Source organism: Cotesia typhae, unplaced genomic scaffold (assembly GCF_013202065.1).
Source record: "Cotesia typhae breed Kobodo isofemale line unplaced genomic scaffold, CoteBio_Ctyphae contig_50, whole genome shotgun sequence".
NCBI lineage: Eukaryota > Metazoa > Arthropoda > Insecta > Hymenoptera > Braconidae > Cotesia > Cotesia typhae.
Window position 1 is genome coordinate 2,752,760 of NW_027423758.1, and position 24,252 is coordinate 2,777,011.

The window sequence follows — 24,252 nt, forward strand, 5'->3', positions numbered from 1 at the left end:
CAATACTTTTAAATACTTTTATCTTTGTATCAATATTTTCTTTTTAATCAGAGATGGATGCTAGTAGTACTTAAAAGCGCATAAAAAAATTAAATTAAAATTATTCATAAAGTGATTCAATAAGTCGCATAAATATTTGTTTTACTACAAAAATAATATATCATTAATGTGCAACTTATAAGACAAAATTTGTTTTGATAAAAGAATAATGGAGATGATCTTTCTTCATACAATAATTTTTTTTACATCATTTTTATTATACAACCATCTTTTTATGATTAAGAAATTTATATGAAAATTAATTTAGCTGATGGTTGATAATTTCAAGAATTTTTGTAACAAATAAATTATGGCAAAAAAAATTGACATTTAGAAATTTTAAAAAACTACAAATGCTATTTTTTAAAAATAATTTTTTGGAGCAAATTTATTTGTTAAAAAAAATTCAAAAATGGTCAAGTGACAGCTAACTTTAATTTAACGAAATTTATACATTACTTCAAACTTAAAATAAATTGAAATTCAATTATATGTCATTTTTTTCTTCTGATATTTAAGCTGTAATTATATTATTTTACTAATTTATCATTTTATTTAGTAATTAGTCGCGTCATTGGCGTAAGCTTGGGTTTATTTGACTAAACCTAGGTAATGTGTAAAAATATGTCAGTTAAACTTAATAGATAAATAACTCTCGGTAATAATCTTATCAAGTTCAAAGTGCAGGGCAAAATTGAAACAAATGGTTTTATCATTGTCGTGAAATTTATTTGGCAGAAATAAAATATAAAAAACGTTGTAAAAGATTCATCATTTCTAAAGTCACGGTTGAAAACGCTGATTTAGTATACGTAACTGTAGATAGGGGACAGGGACTCTCCCATACACTAATGTAAAAATACAAAACATGTGTACGTTGTGTAATCTGTAATAATTGATATCAACAGTAATAAAATACTAAAAAAATGATCAAGAAATAACAAACATGTATTTAATTACCACTTAAAGATTTTTCTATTTATAAAAATTATGACGATGCTATCAAGTTAAATATATTTACTTTTACTCACTAGATCTCTTAAAATTTTTATAAAATAATATTTGATGAGTAAAATGACAAATTTTTATCTATTTCTATTAATAAGTGCATTTATTTACACAAATGTATCGGCTTCCACGGGCGACAGGTCCCAGTTTTATAGGCAGTGTTTAATTGTTTGTTATTCCACTAGTTGTAAACACAGTAAGTAAAAAATGACATTAAAGTTAGCTGTCACTTGACAATTTTTTAATTTTCATTAATAAAAAAATTTGTTCCAAAAAATTAATTTTTAAAAATTGCATTTTTAATTTATTAAAATTTCTACAAGTCCATTTTTTTAATAATTTGTTTTTACTATAATTTATTTGTTAAAAAATTAAAACAATTGTGAAGTGACAGCTAAATTTAATGTCATAGTAATAAATTACTTTTTCTGTATCATACTTTACAAGTAACTAAATTTTAATTTTTTCATTTTGATTTAAGATGTTGAATTTGAAGTTGTTTCCTTTGAAGATAGTGGATTCTTATCCTGGTCATGCGAAGAAAACTGTCGGTATGATTGCATGTGGGAAACTGTTAGTCATTTTGTTGATCACGGTCATCACGTACCACAGTTTCATGGCAAGGTATAATTTAATTAAGCCAATAAGTCGTAAGTTATAATTTATTATTGATCAAATAAGAAAAATTTTATGACAGCTATATCTGGATGATAGATGAGTCTGTGTAATCTATATAATTAAGAGAATAAAAAAATTTTTGTCTCCGGCGTATTTATATGATAAAATGAGTTTTTTAAATCAAATTTATTATCATAGGAAAAGTTTTGATCTGAATTTTTGTCTTTTCAATGTTTCATATAATTTTTAGTAAGAGTTAATTTTTTATGATAAGTTTTCGAAGTAGTTATAAATAGATTTAAATGTCGCTGTACAAGTTATTTGTTTATTTGGTTATTATTTACAAGTGGGGTCAACCCCATTTTTTTTTATTTTGCTTGTTTTTACGGCGCATTTATGATAAAAAATACGGATAAATTTTCTATTGTATCTTTTTTGATGTTTTATATATATATATATATATATATATATATATATATATATATATTTAAGTACATAACAAAACAAACAATTAAAAAAAAAAAGTTGAATATTACAATATTTTAAAAAATTTATAAATTTTTTTGAAAATTTGTTAAAATTGTAATAATCAACTTTTTTTTAATTGCTCATTTTTTGATAGATTTTTCAAAAAAAAAAATATATAAATGAAATCAAATAGAAATTTCATTTAGAAAAATGAAAATTAAAGTGGTTGACCCCACTTGTAAATATTTACCGAAAAACTTTGTATCGGGTTTATCTTCATCTTCATGGTAAACTGGGTTTGATATTTTTTCAGCTATAGCCATTTATGATTCAAATAATTGAGAGAGTAAGAAAAATTTTGTGACGAACATATTATTATTTTTCAAAATATTTTATAGTTAAATTTAGTATCATCAAAAAAGTCTTTATAAAAATTTGTAATTTTTCACAGTTCTATATATTTTTCAGTGATAGTCTATTTTTTATGTTGATTTTGGAGCAGTTTTGAAAATTTTTTGTTGTATAAATTTTTTCCGTCACATTTGTCCATTAAATTATTTGTCATTGATCATGTTATAACACTATTATTTTTTAAATTTACTTCAAAAATCCCCGAACTATCAAAAAATTAAAAAATCATTGAGCTAAAGTTTTCTTATCTATAATACGTAAATCTCGACAGTCACATAGTGACTGCAAGCAACTAGTAAGTTATTAGGTGTATACAGAAAAAAAGTCAACTTATAATCTTGATTGGAGTAGAAAAATTCTTAAACTAAGAAATTTTTCTTGGTTTAAGTAAATTTTACTTGATTTAAAAATTTTTTAATTTGTAATTATTTACAAGTGGGGTCCACTATTTTGATTTTTATTTTTTTAATGATTTTTTTTTTAATTTTGATATATTTTTTTTTTTTTTAAAATACATAAAAAAATGAACAATTAAAAAAAAAAAAGAAAATTGATCATCATAATTTTAATAAATTTATAAATTTTAAAAAAAATTGTAGTATTCAACTTTTTTTTCATTGTTCGTTCTTTTATGTATTTAAAAAAAAAAATATATAAAAAAAATCAAAAAAAGATAAAATAGAAATTTGCTCCAAAAACATGAGAGCCAAAATTTTTTCCAACTTTTCCAACACAAATAAATTAGAATGATGAAAACAGTTTTTTAAATATTATAACAACAACTTTTTGACACATCTCCAAGTAGAATTTTTTATAATTTTTTTTTTACAATAATTTATTTATTGACAATAATCTTAAAAATCATGAGTCGTCAGCTAATATTTTAGAATCAGCTTTAAGATAATTAAAAGTATCTTAAAATTTTTTTTTATATTTTTAATGTCTGCAAGTAAATTATTTAATTAATTTTTACAGTGGCCATTTATTAGAATGTTTGGATTCCAAGAACCAGCATCTGTATTATTTTCAATTCTAAATTTCTACGCTCACGTTATGATGTACCGAAAATTCCACCTAGAAATAAAATCGTCCATGCCTATGTCTTTAGTATGGACTTATTTCACCGTTGTAAGTATAAATTATTTAATTGAATTTTCCAATTATTTAATCACAATAAAAAAAAATCTTTAAGGTTTGCCTAAATGCTTGGTTTTGGTCGGCAGTATTCCATGCAAGAGATAAACCATTCACTGAAGTAATGGATTACTCTTGTGCATTTACTATGGTAATAACTCTCCTCTTCTGTATGCTGACAAGAATATTTCATAAATACAATAAGATACTTGCTGTGATAACTTTTGGATATATTTGTATGCTCGTCACTCATTTGTCTCATCTGTGGTCTGGAAGCATTAATTATGGATATAATATGAAAATAAATATTTTTTTTGGTAACTATTTAAATTAAAATTACTAAAAAATCTTATCAATAAATATTGTGTTAAAAATTTATCTTGATACGTGATAACGTATCGCTTAGATAAATATTTAAATTCAATTTAATAATTGTGAACAAATTTAATTATTCAAAAGTGAAAATAATCTACACTAACATTTTTTAAATATTGAGTCATCACAAATTCCAGTATTGAAACTACTTATAAATGTTTCATTTTCTTCCACAGGATTTTTGACGTTTCTTATCACGATGATTTGGTGGTATCGTAATTCTTCAAAACTTCCTCATTCTTATCTTATCGGCTGGTTTACAATTTTGACTGTGGCGGTTACTTTATTAGAAGTAGCTGATTTTCCACCGATATTTTGGACTCTTGATGCTCATGCCCTTTGGCATGCTTCTACCGCTCCGCTTGTTTATTTATTATACAAGTAAAAGTTTTACTTACACTTAAAAAGATAAAACAAAATAAATGTTAGTATAATTTTTCTTTTATATTTTAATACTTTATTATTTTTGCAGATTTATGATCTCAGACTGTCATTATTTAAGAAAGCAATATAGTTATCAGGTAATATCAGACATTCACATTGACTAATAAGTAGATTAAATAATAATTAAAATTTTTTTTTAAATAATAGACATTTGTAGGTAGAAAATCAATAAAAACAATTTTATTTTTTAATATTTTTACAGTTATTTTTTTCTTCTTTTTTTTATTGAATTTTTTTTTTTATCTAATAGATTTGTATCAAATAGAAGATACAGTTGATAAAAATTGAACATTTTATTTCTTTACATAAAATATATGTGAATAATTGTCAGGTGATTCCTTAAAAATATACAAGCTGTGATTAAGATCAATGGCCTCTCAACAAAAAAAAATAAATAACGTATATTTAATTTTAAGTGGCAAGACTCAAGAAAGTCTACATCTTTTAAAAAATAATTATATTCAATTGTCAACGAATAAAAGTCATAAAAATCTTTAATAAAATTTGGCACTAACGATTAAAAATGACTTTTAAATGAACTTTTTCACAATAAATTAACGGCATTTTCTATTAAATTCATGCTTCAAAGTCTCAGGAAGACACTATTGTTAATAATAGCTGATTAATAGTTTTATAAATATAAAATTAAAGTTTAACGTATTTGAATAAATTTTAGAAAAAAGGAATGTTATTATTAACGATATCCAATTAAATACTGTAAACAAAAAAATTAGTGATAATGAAGTAATGAATTATTAAAAGTTGTTGATAGTTAATTATTTAAGTACCAAATGCAGTTTTAATTTATTTTTTATTTTAAAAATTATTAACATGATTTAAAATGTCAACAATTTAACGTTTTTTTATTTCTTTCGAATCTAAATTAATAAAATTTTTGCCTATTCTTATAATTCTAAAAAAATAATCTAGTAAAATTTTTCGATCGTTAATTCGAAATAATTTTTATATCAAATTATTCAATATAACGCTGCCTTTAATAATTACCTATAATTAAAAATTTTTTTTTATAAAAATACTCTAGTACACTCACTAGATTGTTTTCTTGCTAAAAAATAAGACTAAGTGCCAATGTTATGTAACTTATATAACAAATGAAGGGTTGATGATTATGATTAAAAAACGATATTGAGGAAGATGTATAATTTTTTAAAAAATAATTTGATCTTTAAACTATAAATACTTTGTATTAAAAGTCAATAACCAGATGTACGGGAGTAGATTCGTTTATCATCAGTCTTTAGTGAAGAGACACTAAATCTATTGCTGTGTTAATAAAAAAAATTATGTCAAAAAACATTTAGCACCATTGAATCTTTTACAAAAAATAAAAATTTATACACTGACCCGTCCAGCACCCAGTGTTTTAAAACGATCGAATATTTATAAAACTCTCCCGTCAATATCGCATCTATTAAATATAAGTATATATTCGTTATATCACTTAAATGCAAGGCATGATTATTAATTACTATAATTAATAATTAGTCAGTTAATAAAGTTAAATTAAACCTCGAGTATAAATACATACGGCCACGTAAGTAACACAGAGATAATACAGTCTTCCGAAGAACACTTGATGTTTAAATAATTCCACGAATTATAAATATAAATATATATATATATATAAGTATAAAATTCAATTAAGATAGCTACTTTGTGCTACCTTATTTTTTTTTTGTTCACTGGAAGTTTTCACTTGGGATAATCTTCTCTTTTGAAAAAAATTTTTTTTTCCTTAAAATTAGTGTTTAAATAGCGCTTCGTGTTCTGGATTATCGTCTCTATGTTTTTCTAAGTTACCGGACAAAGTAGGATCGGGCCTACGTCTTTTAAAGAACCCTAGTTTCCATAAAACTAATGTCAGCAGTATTAGTAATAATAAACCAGCACAAATGGCGACAATTATTATCCAAATAGGCACCGGCTCACTGTCTTGTTGGTCACCTAGATCTGGATACGCTATCGTCTCAGCCTATTTAAAAAATAACAATTATTCAATTATTCAATTAATTAAACCTCTCAATTACCATGAGCAATAAAAATTTTTCAAAAATATATACCGTAGCGTGGTCGTTTTTCAAATTTTCTTGCTGAATTTCAATGCTCGGTGGGATTACAATCCTCGCGTTTGAGCCTATTTTTACCTGGTCAACCTTCGGATAATCCTCGACAAGCGTTGAATTCCACAGTCTATTGACAGCAAAAAAAAAATAAAAAAGGTGAGTCATAAATCAGCTGCATGCATTTTAAATACTTGAGAGTCTTCACTCATTAAACAACAAATATATGATGAATACACTGTTTAAAAATACATACCTTGCCTTCACAGTAATTGTCGCCTCTTGTTTACGTTGTAAGTTATAAATAATGCATCGAATATCAAAGCATTTAGCTGTTCCTGTTTTACAATTCTGTAGACAAAAATTATAGTTTTATTTAATTGGAATTAAAAAAAAAAAAAAAAATAGATTAATATTTTCTAAATATGCAAACCATAGAAACAATTTGACGCGAATGTCCATCGCGATCTGTCATCATCCTCGTGCTAACGACCTTTTCAATATTCCGGCGGTCTCTGATGTGATTAATTGTCCGATTACGGTAATAATTAACCGGAGAGCTCGTGGTTGAAGGAAACGGATCCAAATCATCGTAACTAACACTGCCAAGCAACTTTAGCGGATTAACAACGTAACCAGCCGGTAAAATACACTCTCCATCCCCAGCGTGACTAACTGTCGGCATTTCTTCGAGGTACAGTAGCCACTTACCGTGTTTTTTGTCATTAGCAACCTCGTAAGGCCATGAAATAACAACTTCAACGGTCCTTACTTTCCAGGGGCCTTCATTGAAGACTTCATATAAGTGTGAAACCTTAGGACCAACTTCATTCAAGTGTTTTATCGCTGATTCACCGACAATAGGACCTCCGTAGTAAGCCCACTGTGTCTTAGCACTTCCTTTTATTGACAATTCTGCGCGCTTAAGTACGATTGCTTGCAAGCGTGTTGGTTCCTTTTCTTGGACTTCTTTGGAAGTTGAATTAGCAAAAATTACGAAATTTAATTGCGGTTCATTGTCTTCGACTCCTTTGGGGTCAAATCTCACTTGAACATTAACAGCATTGTCTTTTCTAAATGGATTTCCAATTGAACAAATTACCAGAGTTGAATTGTGAAGATTACAAATAATAGATTCATTACTTTTGCTTGCAATATAATTAAGACTAGGTGAATGACTGATAAATAATTGCGCTTCGTAAGCTGACTCTCCAATATTTACAGCGTTTACATCTACAACAACTTCTTCGACTTCACCCAACAATAATTCGTAAAAGTTTGGCTTGACAACCGACGCTGACAAATTCAATTTTGCGTCGACTTGTAAATCACTTTCACATATTTCATTATCGCCGCAATCTTTCTGGAACGTTGCTTCAAATATTCTCGCAGCCTCTTGTTGATTTAATATCGGATAATTGTTAATATCGGGCAGCGGATAGCCTTCACGCGGCATTACAGGCTCTTCTTGTATCAGCGTATAATTCAAACGGAATTTAATTGGCGATTGAATATCACGTGTATTCTCTTTCAAGTAAACAATTTCACGTTGACAGTGCATTGACTTTGTCGGATCTAATGTTACCGTACGATTAACATAATGTGGTTTATTTTTGCCGAATCCAAACCATACTCGAGAGAACTTTTTAACGCCTGAATAAGTTTCAGCTTCAATATGATAATTAAGTTTAAGATTTACCATACCTTCATTACGAGTTAATGACTCAGTTTTGCAACATGCCTCAAAAGCAAAGCACGTATGATTAGATGTTGGATCTGCTGAGCAGCCAAATTTATTTGGATCTACAGCTTCTATTTTTTCTTGATAAGTACCATCTTTACGAGCATAACGAACGGAAGTTGTAATATCAATTATTTTTCTAGCTCGAAGCAGAGCCACGGCGTCATTATCATAAGCACCGATTAATAAATCGGGGTAGCCGTTTTTATCCATATCAATTCCGCCGCTAAGTGAATAACCGAATGTACGTAAAGGCACGGGAGTATCTTCTGCATGTATAATTTGTGAAGGTGTCGTAATTATACCTGATTTAGATCCTAAATAAATGTACACAGTACCTTTACCCTCATAGGGCGCACCAATAGCAATATCTTCATACCCATCTTTATTTAAATCCCGTAAATTGGTCAATGCAAATCCAAATCGCGACTCTTCACGACCTACTAACTTGGTAGGTTTACATTTATCGCTATCTTTATTGTGTCTGCATAGCGATGTGTATATATAGACAGCACCGCCTTCTGCTTTGTTGAAATAAAACGGAGCGGAGACAATCAAATCGGTATTTTTATCACCATTAACATCAGCAGCGGCTATTTCGTATCCGAAACTCGAAGCAAATTGCTCACCGTTAAGAATAAGGGCGACATCCATGTCAGGACGTGAATGTTGGCGAGTTAAAATTACAACTTGTCCAGTTCCATTAGATCTTGGAGCACCGGAAGCGTATGCCAGACCTTTTCCAAAGAAGTTTCCAACAGTCACCGACATTCCCAAGTAACTGTATTTATTTACTGGTGATGCGTCTTGCATAGGTGCATTGTACACAGTGTTGTCACGCTGTAAAAATTCATCAGACACTGTAAAAACGTACATAGTACCTCGCCAAGTGTGTGGCCCAGGAGTTCCAATAACAACACGATCCTCTGGAGTTAAAATACCACTCGTTCCAGCTTGGCAGTAACCAAATTGTTCGTGGGCTTTGCTGGTTGGTTTTCCGGAGCATGGTTTTTTGATGTCATCGTATTTGAGGTCTTGGGTCAATATGTAGCACTGGCCTTGTCCCCATTGCGAGTCCGCAGTTTTTACAATATGCCGATGAGCGCATACCATAACTTTTCCACCAGCTCCTTGACTTCTGACAGTAACTCCGAGCCATTGCCCGTCTTTTATCTCATCGTTTCCGGGTGGTATCAGTTCGTCAGAGTCAACATCTGTGAAAAAATATACATTAGTATTTCATTCATTATTTTTAATTGTATATGCAAAATGAATGTTGCAAAGATGTAAATAAAAATAAAAAAAAAATATAAATATATATTTTTTTTATGTTGTTAGTTGTTATAATGTATTTGTTTTATTATTGCGATGCTTTTCTTGCAGTCTCTTGCAGAATATGATGAATGACAATGATAAGATGATATAGCGCTTGAAATTATAAACATTCGTGTAAAATTAGCGTTAGTATTTTAATTAATATAATTTAAGCCAAGCGAAATGCTAAGTAAATAAAATAAATTGATTAGCTTAATTAAATTATTTCAAATAATCAAGTTAATCTATACATTATTATTATTATTTTAATAATACGAATTGCGTGCCATTAAAGCATATGCAAAATGCTATTCCATGCTAAGTTGTCTTTTTTTTTTACAGCTTTCATTTAATAAAAATGAGCATAGCAAATGCCCGTAAAAAATATAAAAAAAAAAAAAAGATAACAAAATAAATTGAATATTTATTTTCTTTTCATTCAAAGAATCTCCCATTGATTGACTTACTTGGATCAATTATACCGTCTTCAGCTGTTGAGAGACAATCATAAAAATTTATAAATATATTATTCATTGATAAAACATAATCATAAGTGATTATTTTTTTCTCTACTACTTATGTAATATTAGTTATAAACAATCGTTATTTTACATAATTAAGTATAGTTAATTTAGCTTAATACATAAATATTATTGTGTAAAACTACCTACTATTACATTAATTAATTAATAAGTTATTAATTATTATTAACAATAATAAGAATAATAACTATAATATTAAATTATTATATATTACAGAAATAGTATACATATATTACGTAATATCTTTATGATATGATATAGAGTTACACCAATCATTCCCATTGTTAAACTGACATCTGTTTATTAATAGACTAGCGTTTAATATTTAATATTTTATTATTAATTTATTCAATTTATTCTTTAACCCTTTAACGAACACATTTTTATTTTTTCTATTACATAATCTTTATTTACATTTGTTATCGTACATCAAATAAAATAAGTACGTTTATCATTTAAAAACTTGTATTTTTTATGATCCGTTAAAAAGTTAAGAATTTAAAGGGATGTATAAATTTAAATACTTACTAAGTCTGCCGTCCGTAATAACTTGCTCACAATCATTTGTTTTAGTAGTCAATGGACACTGCCATAATGCCCCAGATCTGTTTGTACCAGGTTGTCTATTTTGATCCAAAGGTGCGCCGACTAGAATCCTAAAAATTAACAAGCTGTTACGTACAAATAATAATAAATAATTCAAAAAATAAATTAATTAATTAATGAAAAAGTCAACGGCTTAAAAAGTTCTTCAGAACCATAAAATATGACCTAAATTAACAAATTTAAATAAATTAAAATACTTAAAAGATGACTAAGACATTTATCTATTCATCGTTTACCGCAGTAATCCGAGAAATGTTTTTACAACGATACAACGAAATATTTACACAGAGTATGAACGAACCAGTCATCTTCTATCGCATCATAGTAAATGAATAATAATAAATCCTGTCCTGTTCTTATTCATTTATCCGATGGATTACTCTCAACTCTCTACTCTTTCATCCTCATAATCTAAATCTAAAACCAGTCACGGCATATGCATTCAGTTATCTCATTCAAACTCCCACTCTCACAATGGGGAACCATGAACCCGATATGATAACATCACTCAATTTGTTAACCGTTCGGTTTTTTAAAAACTAGGCACGCGTCTGTTATCAACCAGCCTGAAACAAAAACTAAAGCTCTTATAAATAAAATTGAAAAAAAAAAAAAAAAATAATAATAATAATCTAAAAAGCAATTAAACTTACCAACTTATTGATTTGTTATCATTCTCAAGTAGTTCTTGGTGCTCTGCTACCGAGTACCCAAAATAAGAATCGCTCCGTCCACGTTTGATAACAGGTATCCTCCACTCGAGATTGAAACCCAACGCTCCGTAGATCAGCACAAAAATAATCCACGGTAGCTTCATCTTTCTTCACACGCTGATTAATTACAACTATATCTACAATGGTAATATTAATAATAATAATATTTATTAACAGTTAAAAAAAAAACAATAAAACTAATCACAAAACAGTGGATAATTTTTTTTTGGCTATCATAAGTCTGAAGAATAATGTCGACGTCAACAAACGACTTGTTATATCCCCAGGTGACACTAAAATACTGGAGGATAAATTGTAAGCGAGAAAATACGCCTACGCACTCTGACGATCCGGCATCGACTGGCGTCTACAGGAACTCTTTTTCTTCTCTGTCGTGCTTGTACAATTGTTGCTAGTCAGCTAGCTCATTGATATCAGACCAACTGGTCTCTGGTATAAAAGAGAGAGCTAAACAATCACTGGATCATTTTATTTCTAAGAGCGTCCACACCCACGCACACCCTCACCACAATAAAAAAATAAAATTTTAAATCTTCAATAAATCCAACAACGCTTTCTCTCGCAAATGGTGAGTTTTTAGCGAGAAAAATCCGAAAGACCCTGAGCTGAGAGTCTTGACTCCGCTGGCAACTTTTATAGCTCTCTCTCCACCATCTCCATCAGGGACAAAAATTATCTAGGGTCCCGCGGAGTTATGGTTTTAATTTTAATTCAAATAGTTCCCGCTAGAGTTTAATTCGTCATGCGCAGTCATCTCCAAGGTCCAAGCAACAGCAGGTACTTGGATAGGAGAAGCAAGCGAGAAAAAAAAATTTTGGTCACATCAGGGGTCAGGTGGATTGAGAGTACGGAGTGCAGAGTGGAGCGAGAGCGAGAGCCGTTGGGGTTCGAGCCAACCGAGCCAATGTTCATTGACGTGCGTCAGCTGTGAGCGGGTTGACGTCGCGTCGCAACAGCAGAGGCATCGCAGATGTCTCAGTTATTTAATGACACTTGTCTCCGACGAATTATTTTAACAATGTGATCTCTTGAGGATGTAAACACCGGAGGCGGCTAAACGAAAACAAGAAGGATCGCGATCATGTAAGTTCACCTATTTACATTTTTTATTTTCAATTATTTGTCCTGGTAATAATAACAATAGTTATGTTAACTGTCAAGATGTGTGATGCTGATCTCAATACATCTGTATGCGGCAACTAATTTTATAGCTATTACTTTTTATATATTTATATTTGGATACTTACTGATATTTGTTTGATTTTTTTTCAGGTTTTATATGATGATGAGAATTAATTTCAAGACGATCCTTCTTGTATTGATCGTCGCCGTAATTAGTTCTATATTTACGTCATGGAATAACTGCGGAAGTAGTATTCTTATCAGAACGGCTGAGTGGAAGACTCGTAGGGTGAGTCTATTTATTTTCTTCATCCCTTATCTTTTCACATATATACTCGACCTATTTTTGTCGGATATAATCCAGTGATTAATTAATCTTGATCGCTATATATTTGCTTTTAATTTTATTTTATCCACTTGTATCTATATGGGTATGCTTTTTATTTATATAGGATCGCCTGGCTAATAGCGAGCTCGGATATCAAGAGATTGATTGTAATATTAATGGAGAATATTTAATTGGATGTAGGAGAGAGGGAGATGAAGTTTACATTCCTTTTTCATTTATTCACAAGTATTTTGAGGTATCATTTTTATTTTTTTTATTTATTGACATTGTATTCTTGATAAGGTGGATCCAAAAAGTCGACAAATTTTTCTTTTTCAGCTGTCTCAAAACTTTTTATTCAAATAACGTAGAGGCAAATTCTTTAAATCTTTTGAATTTTTTACCTCGTCTTATAAGCAACGGACAGGAAAAAACAATACATTTTTTTTTTTTTTCTAAAGAATTGAACGGTTTAAAGAAAAGGTCTTTTATAATTTTTAGATAAATTCTGTCTTTCACAAATTATTCAAGGTTCAAGTTAAACTGGTCTTAAATTTTCTTTCTTTTACGGTAAAATTATTACTTGCATAAAAATTTAAGATCTATTGAAAAAAAAATATCTAATTCTTTTAATATTGTAGTCAAAAATTAAGAAAAAATTTAAACTAATAAAAAATAGCATCGCTGTGTTGATGTTTATAATTTCAATTTATAAATTTTTAATTTTAAACGTGACACTGGGCTTGTGTGCAACTTGGTATACGGTCTCATGATTTTTTTTTTATGAAAAACAAAAGTTTAACGAATGCCGTTCGATAAATGCTTTTCATTATTAAGTCGTTTGTTTATATGACGTCGTCACGAACTGCGCTTTGTATATTTAAATTAAATAGCCGTCTAAAATTTTCAGTGAATCCCATAATCCCATAATAAAATTGAGATGAAATGTATGTGGCATCAAACTATTTGTAACGTGATTGGTCGAATATATCATGAGCATGAAAATATATGCAAACGCTATAGTAAGGCGCGCGCTTGCGCGTGCAAATTTGAATTCTAGTAATTATAAATTTGACCTTTTTAAATTTTAGAATCTTAAAAATTTTTTTTTATGAATTTAGAAAAAAAAAATTGTCGATTTTTTTCTGTACATCTTCATACTAATCAAAGTATAATACTTTTCTTAAGGCTTTTAGGATTTCGTATAAAAATATGCTGCTTTTTTTTAATATTTAAAATAATTAGAATATATGGTAACTTGTAATTAGTTTATTTTTTTCCAATATCTAAAAATCATTGCATAGAATTCAAAGTTAAATCTAAAATTTTCAACACTCAAGTGGTTTATAAATAGACCTGACGTTGACGATCTTGAAAAAAAAATAACATTGATATTTTTTACGCACTATTCGAATGCAACAAACTCGATTTATTTCGAACTTTTTGAAGCTTTGGAACACTTCAAGGGAAGTAAAATTTTATGGTTCCGTTATACTTTCGGATCATAAACGGGTTCTGAATTTTTATGATACTGAAAATAGCAGACAATTGTTATTTTTATGTACTAATTTCGTATTATTAGAAAGGACTATTCAAAAAAATGCATCTACAGATCTTTAATGTTCTTTCCGTGTATTTTTACAGCTCTCGTTATTATTAAAATTTATTTTGTTTCTATGTGAAAGATTTCAAATAACAAAACATTTCAACAATAATTATAGAATTTAAAAGTCTGTTTATAAATTTGAAATTCCGAGAGTTTATATATAATTTTAAATAATAAAAAAATCATCCAAAATATATAATATTTCTTAAGAATTTTTTAAAATGACTCGTTCAACTCAAATAAGATTATTTTTTAATCTGAAGCCATGGAAATATGTAATTACAAATATTTCGCCTCCAGATATTTATAATCTTGTGCAAATAAATAAAATTTTTATCAATATAATTCTTAGTTCAATAGTTGCTCACTCGACGTCAAGTAATGGGTGTATTTCATTATCATAAAAAAGTCGGAGATATTTTTTTTCTTCAATATAACGATACTAAAATCAAATCCCCATATTCGATTTATCGTACAGATATATTTTTTTAGGGTTTTTTTTTCATCCTCAAAATAAATATTTACATTACATACGGAATTTGATATAACTAAATATAAATAAAATAATATCATGATCCTTTAATTATTTTCTAAATAAAAAAATTAAAATGAAAGTATTATTTAATAAATTAAAAAAATTATACGGAATCCTAAAATTATTGGAAACGTTACATTATGTATTTAATTGTAATTAACATATTTATTGATTTTTGTATTTAGGTATATGGTAAATTAGCTACATACGATGGGTTGGAAAGATTCGAATGGTTGCATAGTTATTCAAAAATAGTAAGACCAAAATCAAAGTATGACCCACGCGGAGTTTTCATGACATTTGAAAACTACAATGTTGAGGTACGTGAGCGCGTAAAATGCGTCAGTGGAAGCGACGGTGTTCCAATGTCAACCCAATGGGAGAGCCAGGGTTACTACTACCCGACGCAAATAGCGCAATTCGGTTTGTCGCATTACAGCAAAAATTTAACAGAGCCAGAGCCACATCGCAAGATAATCGAGGACGCTGATAAAGTTCAACAAGCATGGATAGTGCCGCAAGGCTCCGTAATGTCGAGAAATTACGACGTGCAGTCGAATAGTTATGTCTTGAGGTTTGGCACACCGGAGACAAGTACTTCGGGAATTTCAATAACGCTAGATCACGTGCTGTCGTTTGTCCTGAAGCTGGATCTGATAATAAAGGATAATGGCAGCGTGACGGTAATGATGCAGCACCGAGAACGGAAGGATTCTTACTACCTTCATTATACTACCAGTAATATTGTCCTCAATACATTGAATAATGACATTTATTATGGGATTGGAGTGAGTAATAGTCAGTGGCGTCGAATAACCAGAGATTTAGTAGTTGATTTACAAAAAGGGTTGAGTGTTAACGAGAAGGGGAAGAAAAAACTGTCGAGATCGAAGTTAAAGATAATAAAAATAATTTTGTATGGTTCAGGAAAAATAGACAATATGACTTTGTCAACGAGCGAGCATATGGAGCAATTTTACGATGCAGCGCGTTGGTTTGTTGCTAATCAGAATGTGACATCAGGCGGGTGGCCAAATCCCGTAAGGAGAAAAGTTGCCAGCAGCATGGAAATTTTAGAGCCCGGATGGTACTCGGCAATGGGTCAAGGACATGCTATTTCAGTCCTAGCTAGAGCTTATTATCACTCTGGAGATGAGAGGTACTTACAGGCAGCTGTCAGAGGTTTAAAGCCATTTAAAATAACATCTTCGAAAGGTGGAGTGGCTGCTTATTTTATGGATAAATTTGTCTGGTACGAAGAATATCCAACCACACCGTCTTCATTTATATTGAATGGTTTTATTTACTCGCTTATTGGTCTTTATGATCTCAAGTGTATTGCTACAGGCAGAGACGCCGATGAGGCCACTGAGTTGTTTGATAATGGTATGATATCTTTGAAAAATATGCTTACACTATTTGACACCGGTTCTGGCACGACTTATGATTTAAGACACTATACGTTAAAGAGCGCGCCTAATTTAGCGCGCTGGGACTATCATTCCACGCACATTAACCAGCTGTTACTTTTGAATACTATTGATATTGATCAAATTTTTATGATAACTGCTGAAAGGTGGATAGGTTACATGAATGGTAAGAGAGCAGCGCATAATTAATTTTTTTATTATAAGATTTTTCCAACGACAACTTAAATATTTAAATATACTTTTAGACAATAACTCCTATTTTTTTTTTTTTTTTAGATTAAAATGGTCATAAAGTTTTATCAATAAATTTGTACAAAAAAAGCACTATTCGGTTGATACTAAAATAAAAGATTTACAATAAATTCTAGCCAATTAAAAAAAGAAAATAAAAGCATTAGCTTTATTCTTTTTATTTCTAAAAAATAAAAAAAAAAAACTCTGAAAGATATTGAAAATTTATGAGCAATTTTAATATTTCATTCCATTTGTATAAAGTTATAGTTATTAATTTTTTGTTCGGAAAAAACTTTAACACAGAAATTGAATTTATTCAGTAATTACTCAATCAAAAGAAATATATACACAGTTCCGATTGAATTCTGCTTGAATATGAATAAAAAAAAAATTACGGTTTATTCAAATTGGTGAATGAAATGCGACCATAAATTTTTTAATCTCAAGTGATTCATTAGCTAATTTATCATTGGAGGTAATTACTTTTTATTTATGCTCCAGCGAAATTGCAATTACTTTATTTTCTCGTTTAACTGTTCAATAAATATTGAAATTGTGATTTAAATACTTTAAAAAATAGGGGGCACTGTCTAAAAGTAATTATAGTTACATAATAACTTTTTAGAGCTTGAATTTTTTACCATTTTCTACTTTTCACGTTAGAGTAATTTTACATTCAACAATCTTGACATCCCTATAGTCTACCTCCCGTCTTTTTATTAATCGATAGAGAGGGAAGTTATATATAAATAAAAATTACGTTAATAACGTAAAAAAATTTGTATTGACGAAAAAATAAAACGGTGACGCCGTTTAGTGCCAGAATTTTTTTCTAAATTAACTCGAGTAAGAGTTTTTTCCATGTATAATAATTTATTTGTCTTCTCAACCAGAGAATTATTCCTTGTGAGATAAAAAAAAACAATCGTTTTGTAATTTATTGATATTAAAATTAAGAAATTGTGAGTTTTATTAAACTCGAAAATTTTTAAATCCTTAGCAGCAACTATTTGTAATGCTTTAGTTTACTAGGGTATAATTAAAATTAAAAAATAAATAAGAGAAGAAAGAAGTAAGTTAGATTGTAACAGGGTAGATATTTGTAATGGTGATAATAGTAATGGAATATTTTTTTAATAAAAAATAAAAATAAAAAAAAAAAGACACGAGCTCTTGAGATAATTTATTAAAGTGAATATTTGTTTATATGAGCTCGGAATAATTATGAACTGAACATTCCGTTTTGTAAAATAGCGTATTTTTAATTTAATCATAATGTTTAAACTAAAAAAAAAAATAAAAAAATTAGTGGATTTAAATATCAATCGTAAATAGTGTCAATACAATGATATGTAAAAATTTGATGATCATTCATTAGATTTTTAATGACAGTTTGTCTCAGGATTAAAAAAAAAACTTAAGCTCAATTGAATGAGCAACTGGTTTGTAATTATGTAGATAGGTAAATAAATACTCGTACGACAATATAAAAATTTATAAAGAAATTTCACAAGGTGTCAAGGACTAAAGGAACAAATAAATTCTTTTGTCAAAAAATTGTACTTGGTATTTATAAAAGCTTGTTTTAAAAAAAAAAAAAAAATGAAAAAAAAAAACAATTTGTACTAGCTTCGTACGATAAAATAATATATTTAGAATGCTTACTTCTGAAAAAATAAAGATATATATATTCATATATATGACAAATATACTTTTTCATGAAGTCCTGTAGAAAACGAGCTACTTAAAAAATACTTGTCAATACAAAGATTTAGTGCTATCATAGATATTCTGAGAGGCTCTTAATAAAAGAAATAATTGATAAGATCTACTTTATATAGCAGAATCTGAGCCTTGTAAATTGTAAATTATACGCTTAGCTAAATTAACAATAAAAGAAGCTTCGATGTAGTTTATTAAATGCCAATTTAGATATATGATTAAATAATGTCAATAAAACATCTCACAAATCTGTCTGATTATTTTCGCTACTAAAAAAAATATATATACATATATTATAATAAAATATATATATGTATATACATAAAAGACAGTTTAATAAAAACAAAATCGCTCATACTCAAATGAGAGTGCAAAATAGATGATAATTTATAATATTTAATAATTAATAATGTTATTATTTATAATTTATTAATTATAATAGTTGAGGTGAAATTAAATATTTTTTTTTTTAAATAAAAAATAAAAAATTTTCTTCAAATCTCGTCATTACTTTATTACTAACAGTACAACGACCTGTCAATTTTATTTTTATTAGATATTTTGAGCCCGATGAGGGTCGAAGATAACAAGGGAGAGTAACAAAGGACATTTGAAGCCACCACCTTCCTATTGATTTTCAATTATCGGACTTGGTAATATCGGTTACTGTTAAATAAATATAAGTCCTGATTGACAATAATTTAAGTATATTGAAGAATTTTTTTTACATTTATTTTTCTAGTCTAACAGTTTTTATACACGGTTTTCCGTGACGGCGATGAGCTTCACTAATAAAAGCATTCTCCATTTGACGGACTATTTCATTAAAGACCAAATTCGACAAATGAGAATGTAGTAGAGATCTAAATTCAAATGACAATGAAAAATCAATGACACATGTGTTTGGATTATTTTTCAGCCCAGGGCTAAAAATCCACAGCGTGTTTAGATGATTGAATAATTTACCGTCTTTGCATTCCGCTTTTACAAAATACGGTCGGTGTATCGTCACGCATGACGTATAGCTCTCGTTTAATAACGGTGGAAATCCAATAACCAAATTGGCACGTAAACTGTCCTCAGAGCGAGAATACACCTCGGATTTTTTACAAAATGGCAAAAAATTTTTGTATTTTTGTACATCTGCAACCACGTCAAATATTTGTTCCATTGAAAACCTAGAATATATTTTTTTTAATTCATCAAATAATTTTTCGATTATACTATTCAATATATAAAATTAAATAAAATAATAAAAATAAATAGTAATTATAAAATATCAATTATCAATTACTAAACATTTTTTCTTTTTGTTTTTCTTTTCTCTCAAATCTATCTTCTCTTTACAGATGCTATTTATTGTATATAAACATGAACTAAACATTTTACACATAAAAATGTAACATATTGATGACATTAAAGTTAACAGCCACTTGATAATTTTTTAATTTTATTTAACAAATAAATCTTTTTTGAAAAAATTGCATTTATAATTTTTTTTCAATTTCTAAATGTCAATTTTTTTTTCATTTATTTTTGCCATAATTTATTTGTTAAAAAATTCTAAAAATTAATAAATAGCTGCTAAATTAAATGACTTTAAAGTTAGCAGTCATTAGAGAATTTTTAAATTTTATTTAACAAAAAAATTAGTTCCAAAAAATGACTTTTAAAAAATTGGATTAAAAATTTTTTTTAATTTTTAAATGTCAATTTTTTTTCCTAATTTTTTTTGCCATAATTTATTTGTTAAAAAAATTGTAAAAATTATTAAATACCTGCTAAATTTATTTTCATCTAAATTAATTCTCATAACATAGTTGTAAATCACCGAAGGCGTTTCTTTACAAATAAATAAATAACAATTACTTACCCAATTAATTTTCGACCTTCATATTCTTTGGTTCGGTCTTTATTAAAAGTCGAATATAAATTTTTAAAAACCAGTTGATGACGTTTCACATAATTAAATAAATTCTTGTTTAAAAAAATAGTCCTGTAACTAAAAACAAATAAATTAATTAACAATTAATTTTTTCCCGCCACATGTTTAAAAATTGACAATTGCCAATGTTTAAAAATGCAATTATAACCTTTTGCCCCTCGAATAAAAGTGATGAAATAAATAAAAGTCATAAAAAGTAAAACTCACCTATACATTTTGTAAATAAATAATCTTCTATATGAATATTTACAATTAAAAAAATAAATCAGGTATCTAAAATTTCACTATATTTTTTTTTTAACTTTTTTCCATTGGATTGACATGACATTCATATTTTTTATAAATAATTTTTTCTATAAATAAATAGTCCGTTCGTGTCATTACAGTGGTCTACTTACAAAATTTATCTTTAACAATTTACTCATTTAAATTCTTTAAAATCACGAGACAAACCTACGAAAATTTATTAATATATTTAAACAATAAATTATACCTATACTCATTTGATAAATTATATACTTTATTTGAACAGTTGGTACTGAAGTTAATAGTATAGTCTGTGGCCATCTACAGTCAGTGTGTATTTTTTTTTTATTATATAACCCCGTTTTTAGTTAGTGCTCATAATTACAAGTGTTCTTCACAAAAAAATTTTTAAAAAATGGCAAAGATCGTGCCTGCTTGTCGAAACGCCTTCCAACAGGTAAAATTATTCCCTTAAATAAATTATTTATTTTTTTATTTACTAAAAAAAATTTTTATTTTTAGTTTTATAAAAGTAAATAGTTGCGCATTGACAATTGATTATTAGGTGCTGTGACAGATGATTATTTATTTTCTTTATCTTTTTTATATTTATCGTAATTTAAGTTATCATCAAATCATTTTATTCTAATTAATTGATTGATTGATTATGTTTAAATAGGTAAGCCGGAAAGAATAGATATATACATTAATGTCAAGATTTACATAAATAATTAAGATGTTTTCATAATATCATGAAATATTGTAGTTTTGTAATGCATTATTTAAATATGTTATTTATAAAAATTAGAAAATCTAATTTTCGAATTTTTAATGAGAATTCATGACATTAAAGTTAGCAGTCATTAGAGAATTTTTAAATGTTATTTAACAAAAAAATTATATTTAAAAAATTGGATTTTTAATTTTTTACAATTTCTAAATGTCAATTTTTTTTTGCCATACTTTATTTGTTAAAAAAAATTCTAAAAATTATTAAATATCTGCTAAATTTATTTTCATTGAGAATTCTCTTTTTTTTTACATTCAAATAAATTCTTCAAGATTTAATTAAAAAAATAAATTATGAATCTTTTTTGTTATTTTGTTGTAATTAATATAGCTGTGATTATCAATAATTAAAAACGGAGAAAGTTGCGTTATATTTTAATAGAATTTACAGTTATCAGAAAAATTTAATTTTTCATTCTCTAAAGTTGGAATTATCAGAAACTAGGTCACCAGTAACCAACTTTTTATATCATCTTTTTTATCTAATGACTGTTTGTTTTTTTTCTTTTTAGGTTCGATCATTTCATGTGGCAAGTAGTCAAAATGCAGAAGCCAAATTGAAGACGTTTTCGATCTACCGATGGAACCCGAACAAACCTGATGAGAAACCATATATGCAAGACTACAAAGTCGATTTGAATACTTGCGGGCCTATGGTTTTGGACGCACTGATTAAAATAAAAAATGAAATCGACCCTTCGTTGACATTTCGCCGGTCATGCAGAGAAGGAATTTGTGGATCTTGTGCAATGAACATCGGAGGAACTAATACACTGGCTTGTATTAGTAAGATTGATGACAAAAATTTGACAGAAACCAGCAAAATTTACCCGCTGCCGCATATGTACATTGTTAAGGATTTAGTACCGGATATGAATAATTTCTATAGCCAGTACAAGAGTATCCAGCCTTGGCTTCAGAGGGATGATGGAAAGAAAGTTGGAACTCAGCAGTATTTGCAGAGTGTTGACGACCGCAAAAAATTAGTCAGTTTCTAATTAATGTCTTTGTGGGAGGATTTTTAAATGACAAAAATTAGTTAATGATTTATTTTTTATAGGATGGTCTCTACGAATGCATTTTATGTGCATGTTGCAGTACCTCTTGTCCATCTTACTGGTGGAATGCTGAGAAATATCTTGGACCAGCTGTTTTGATGCAGGTAAATAGTAATAACAATAATAACAACTAGCAACCTTGCAGTCACTATGTGACTGCCGTGACTTGTGAACTATAAATAAATAAAATTTTGGTTTATTAAATTAGTAACTTTTGTTAAATTGCACTGTACTTTTTTAACTATTGACGTTTTTAAAGATATTAGCTCATTCCGATGTTACACTCATCAAGAGCTTTCATTTAAGTACCCACATGCATTTTGATATATTTTTCATATGTACATATATATAATATATATTAGGGTGTGCCCAAATGTAACTTCCGTGAAGAACTTTTTAAAATTGGAATTTTGAGTTCCGCTATTAAGAAGCTTAGTTTAGGCATTTCCGCTGAAAATTCAAAATTTGGCCGGAAGTTCCCAATTAAATCTGCTGTTAAAAATTATATGAAAATCAAATAAATCCTCTCCCCCCAAAATATCTCAGGAAATGCTCAAACATAGCCCCTGTTAAAAGCGGAACTCAAAACTCCAATTTTAAAAGGTTCTTCACGAAAGTTACATTTTTGTACATCCTGATATAGATAAACATATGAAAGAATAGTCTTGATGAGTGTAATATCGAGATGAGTTTATATTTTCAAAAATATCATTAGTTGACAAGATAGCAGTCAGTTCTTAATTATTTACATTTTTTAAGATATAAGCTCATCCCGATGTTACACTCATCAAGAGCTTTAATTTGAGTACCCTCATGCATTTTGATATATTTTTCATATATACATATATATAATATATATAAATATATGAAAAAATGATGTGGGTACTCAAATGAAAGGTTTTGATGAGTGTAACATCGGGATGAGGTTATATCTTTAAAAATGTCAATACTTCACAAGATACAAGGTCATTTCTTAATTATGTATCTAAAGATAGAGCATTTTCGAATGCTGCTTAAATACTTACCATCATAAATTGACTATTGTAGAAAATGATATGAAAGAATGAAAAGGCACAAAATTTTGCTTATTATCTTAATAATATATATGATAATTATAATAATAATAATAACAATAATAATAATAATAATAATGCCTTAAATAAACATTAAATTTTTCTTATATAGGCTTACAGATGGATAATTGATTCACGTGATACCAAAACTCAGGAGCGTTTGAATAAACTGCGCGATCCTTTCTCCGTTTTCCGTTGTCACACGATCATGAACTGCACTCGTACTTGTCCAAAAGGACTGAACCCTGGTAGAGCAATCGCTGAAATTAAAAAACTACTGGGTGGTATTATCCAAAAAGGCAAACCTGGTTTAGATACTACAGCATTACACAATTAATTATTGATACGAAGATGATTCCGAGTATTATATTATAGTCAAGGGAGGTGTAGTTTAAGATCTCGAATCTCTAAATTGACTGGTTTAAACTAATAAAGTTTATTAATAATGTTATATTAAATAAAACACATGTTTTGGCTTAATCGATATGGGTAGAGATAAAATACATTTTTCATTGTTTAAAAACTTGATTAAAAACATAATTTTTAACGAGGTTCTTGTAATTTTTTTCTCTTGTAAATAAATATTTGACAAAATTTTTGCTATTATTTATTTATTTTTTTATGTTACATGTTATTAATAAATGCTTGT

At 28.1% G+C, this 24,252-nt stretch overlaps 5 protein-coding genes across 9 annotated transcripts; 3 read left to right on the forward strand and 2 right to left on the reverse strand.

The window, feature by feature from the left end:
• The first annotated feature begins 919 nt into the window (after positions 1-919).
• On the forward strand, positions 920-4,785 carry Pgap3 (Per1-like protein PGAP3). 3 transcript variants are annotated; one of them, XM_074249569.1, is made up of 7 exons: positions 920-1,243; positions 1,529-1,671; positions 3,520-3,672; positions 3,737-3,995; positions 4,230-4,434; positions 4,526-4,574; positions 4,645-4,785. In XM_074249569.1, exons 1-7 carry the CDS (start codon positions 1,105-1,107, stop codon positions 4,783-4,785), a joined length of 1,089 nt encoding a protein of 362 aa, XP_074105670.1. In that variant the 5' UTR covers positions 920-1,104. The 3 variants fall into 3 exon arrangements, with proteins under 3 accessions (XP_074105670.1, XP_074105671.1, XP_074105672.1); XM_074249570.1 differs by having other exon boundaries at positions 4,526-4,688; XM_074249571.1 differs by lacking the exon at positions 920-1,243 and having other exon boundaries at positions 1,570-1,697.
• Positions 4,675-12,083, reverse strand: Mew (multiple edematous wings). 2 transcript variants are annotated; one of them, XM_074249535.1, is made up of 8 exons: positions 11,836-12,083; positions 11,435-11,631; positions 10,704-10,831; positions 10,101-10,124; positions 7,012-9,533; positions 6,835-6,929; positions 6,579-6,708; positions 4,675-6,490 (listed from the first exon to the last, which is right to left on the reverse strand). In XM_074249535.1, exons 2-8 carry the CDS (start codon positions 11,596-11,598, stop codon positions 6,260-6,262), a joined length of 3,294 nt encoding a protein of 1,097 aa, XP_074105636.1. In that variant the 5' UTR covers positions 11,599-11,631; positions 11,836-12,083; the 3' UTR covers positions 4,675-6,259. The 2 variants fall into 2 exon arrangements, with proteins under 2 accessions (XP_074105636.1, XP_074105637.1); XM_074249536.1 differs by lacking the exon at positions 10,101-10,124 and having other exon boundaries at positions 11,435-12,083.
• A 175-nt stretch (positions 12,084-12,258) lies between these two features.
• Hsepi (D-glucuronyl C5-epimerase) lies at positions 12,259-18,393 on the forward strand. The gene is made up of 4 exons (XM_074249547.1): positions 12,259-12,598; positions 12,788-12,926; positions 13,090-13,221; positions 15,292-18,393. Coding segments are annotated over exons 1-4 (1,707 nt in total). The 5' UTR covers positions 12,259-12,596; the 3' UTR covers positions 16,726-18,393.
• Positions 18,394-19,182: 789 nt separating this feature from the next.
• On the reverse strand, positions 19,183-20,900 carry LOC141531659 (coenzyme Q-binding protein COQ10, mitochondrial). 2 transcript variants are annotated; one of them, XM_074249585.1, is made up of 4 exons: positions 20,645-20,900; positions 20,366-20,494; positions 19,459-19,670; positions 19,183-19,355 (listed from the first exon to the last, which is right to left on the reverse strand). In XM_074249585.1, exons 1-4 carry the CDS (start codon positions 20,650-20,652, stop codon positions 19,309-19,311), a joined length of 396 nt encoding a protein of 131 aa, XP_074105686.1. In that variant the 5' UTR covers positions 20,653-20,900; the 3' UTR covers positions 19,183-19,308. The 2 variants fall into 2 exon arrangements, with proteins under 2 accessions (XP_074105686.1, XP_074105685.1); XM_074249584.1 differs by having other exon boundaries at positions 19,183-19,670; positions 20,645-20,893.
• An 86-nt stretch (positions 20,901-20,986) lies between these two features.
• On the forward strand, positions 20,987-24,197 carry Sdhb (Succinate dehydrogenase, subunit B (iron-sulfur)). Its single transcript, XM_074249576.1, has 4 exons — positions 20,987-21,140; positions 21,985-22,458; positions 22,533-22,634; positions 23,716-24,197. Exons 1-4 carry the CDS (start codon positions 21,099-21,101, stop codon positions 23,938-23,940), a joined length of 843 nt encoding a protein of 280 aa, XP_074105677.1. The 5' UTR covers positions 20,987-21,098; the 3' UTR covers positions 23,941-24,197.
• The last annotated feature ends 55 nt before the right edge of the window (positions 24,198-24,252 follow it).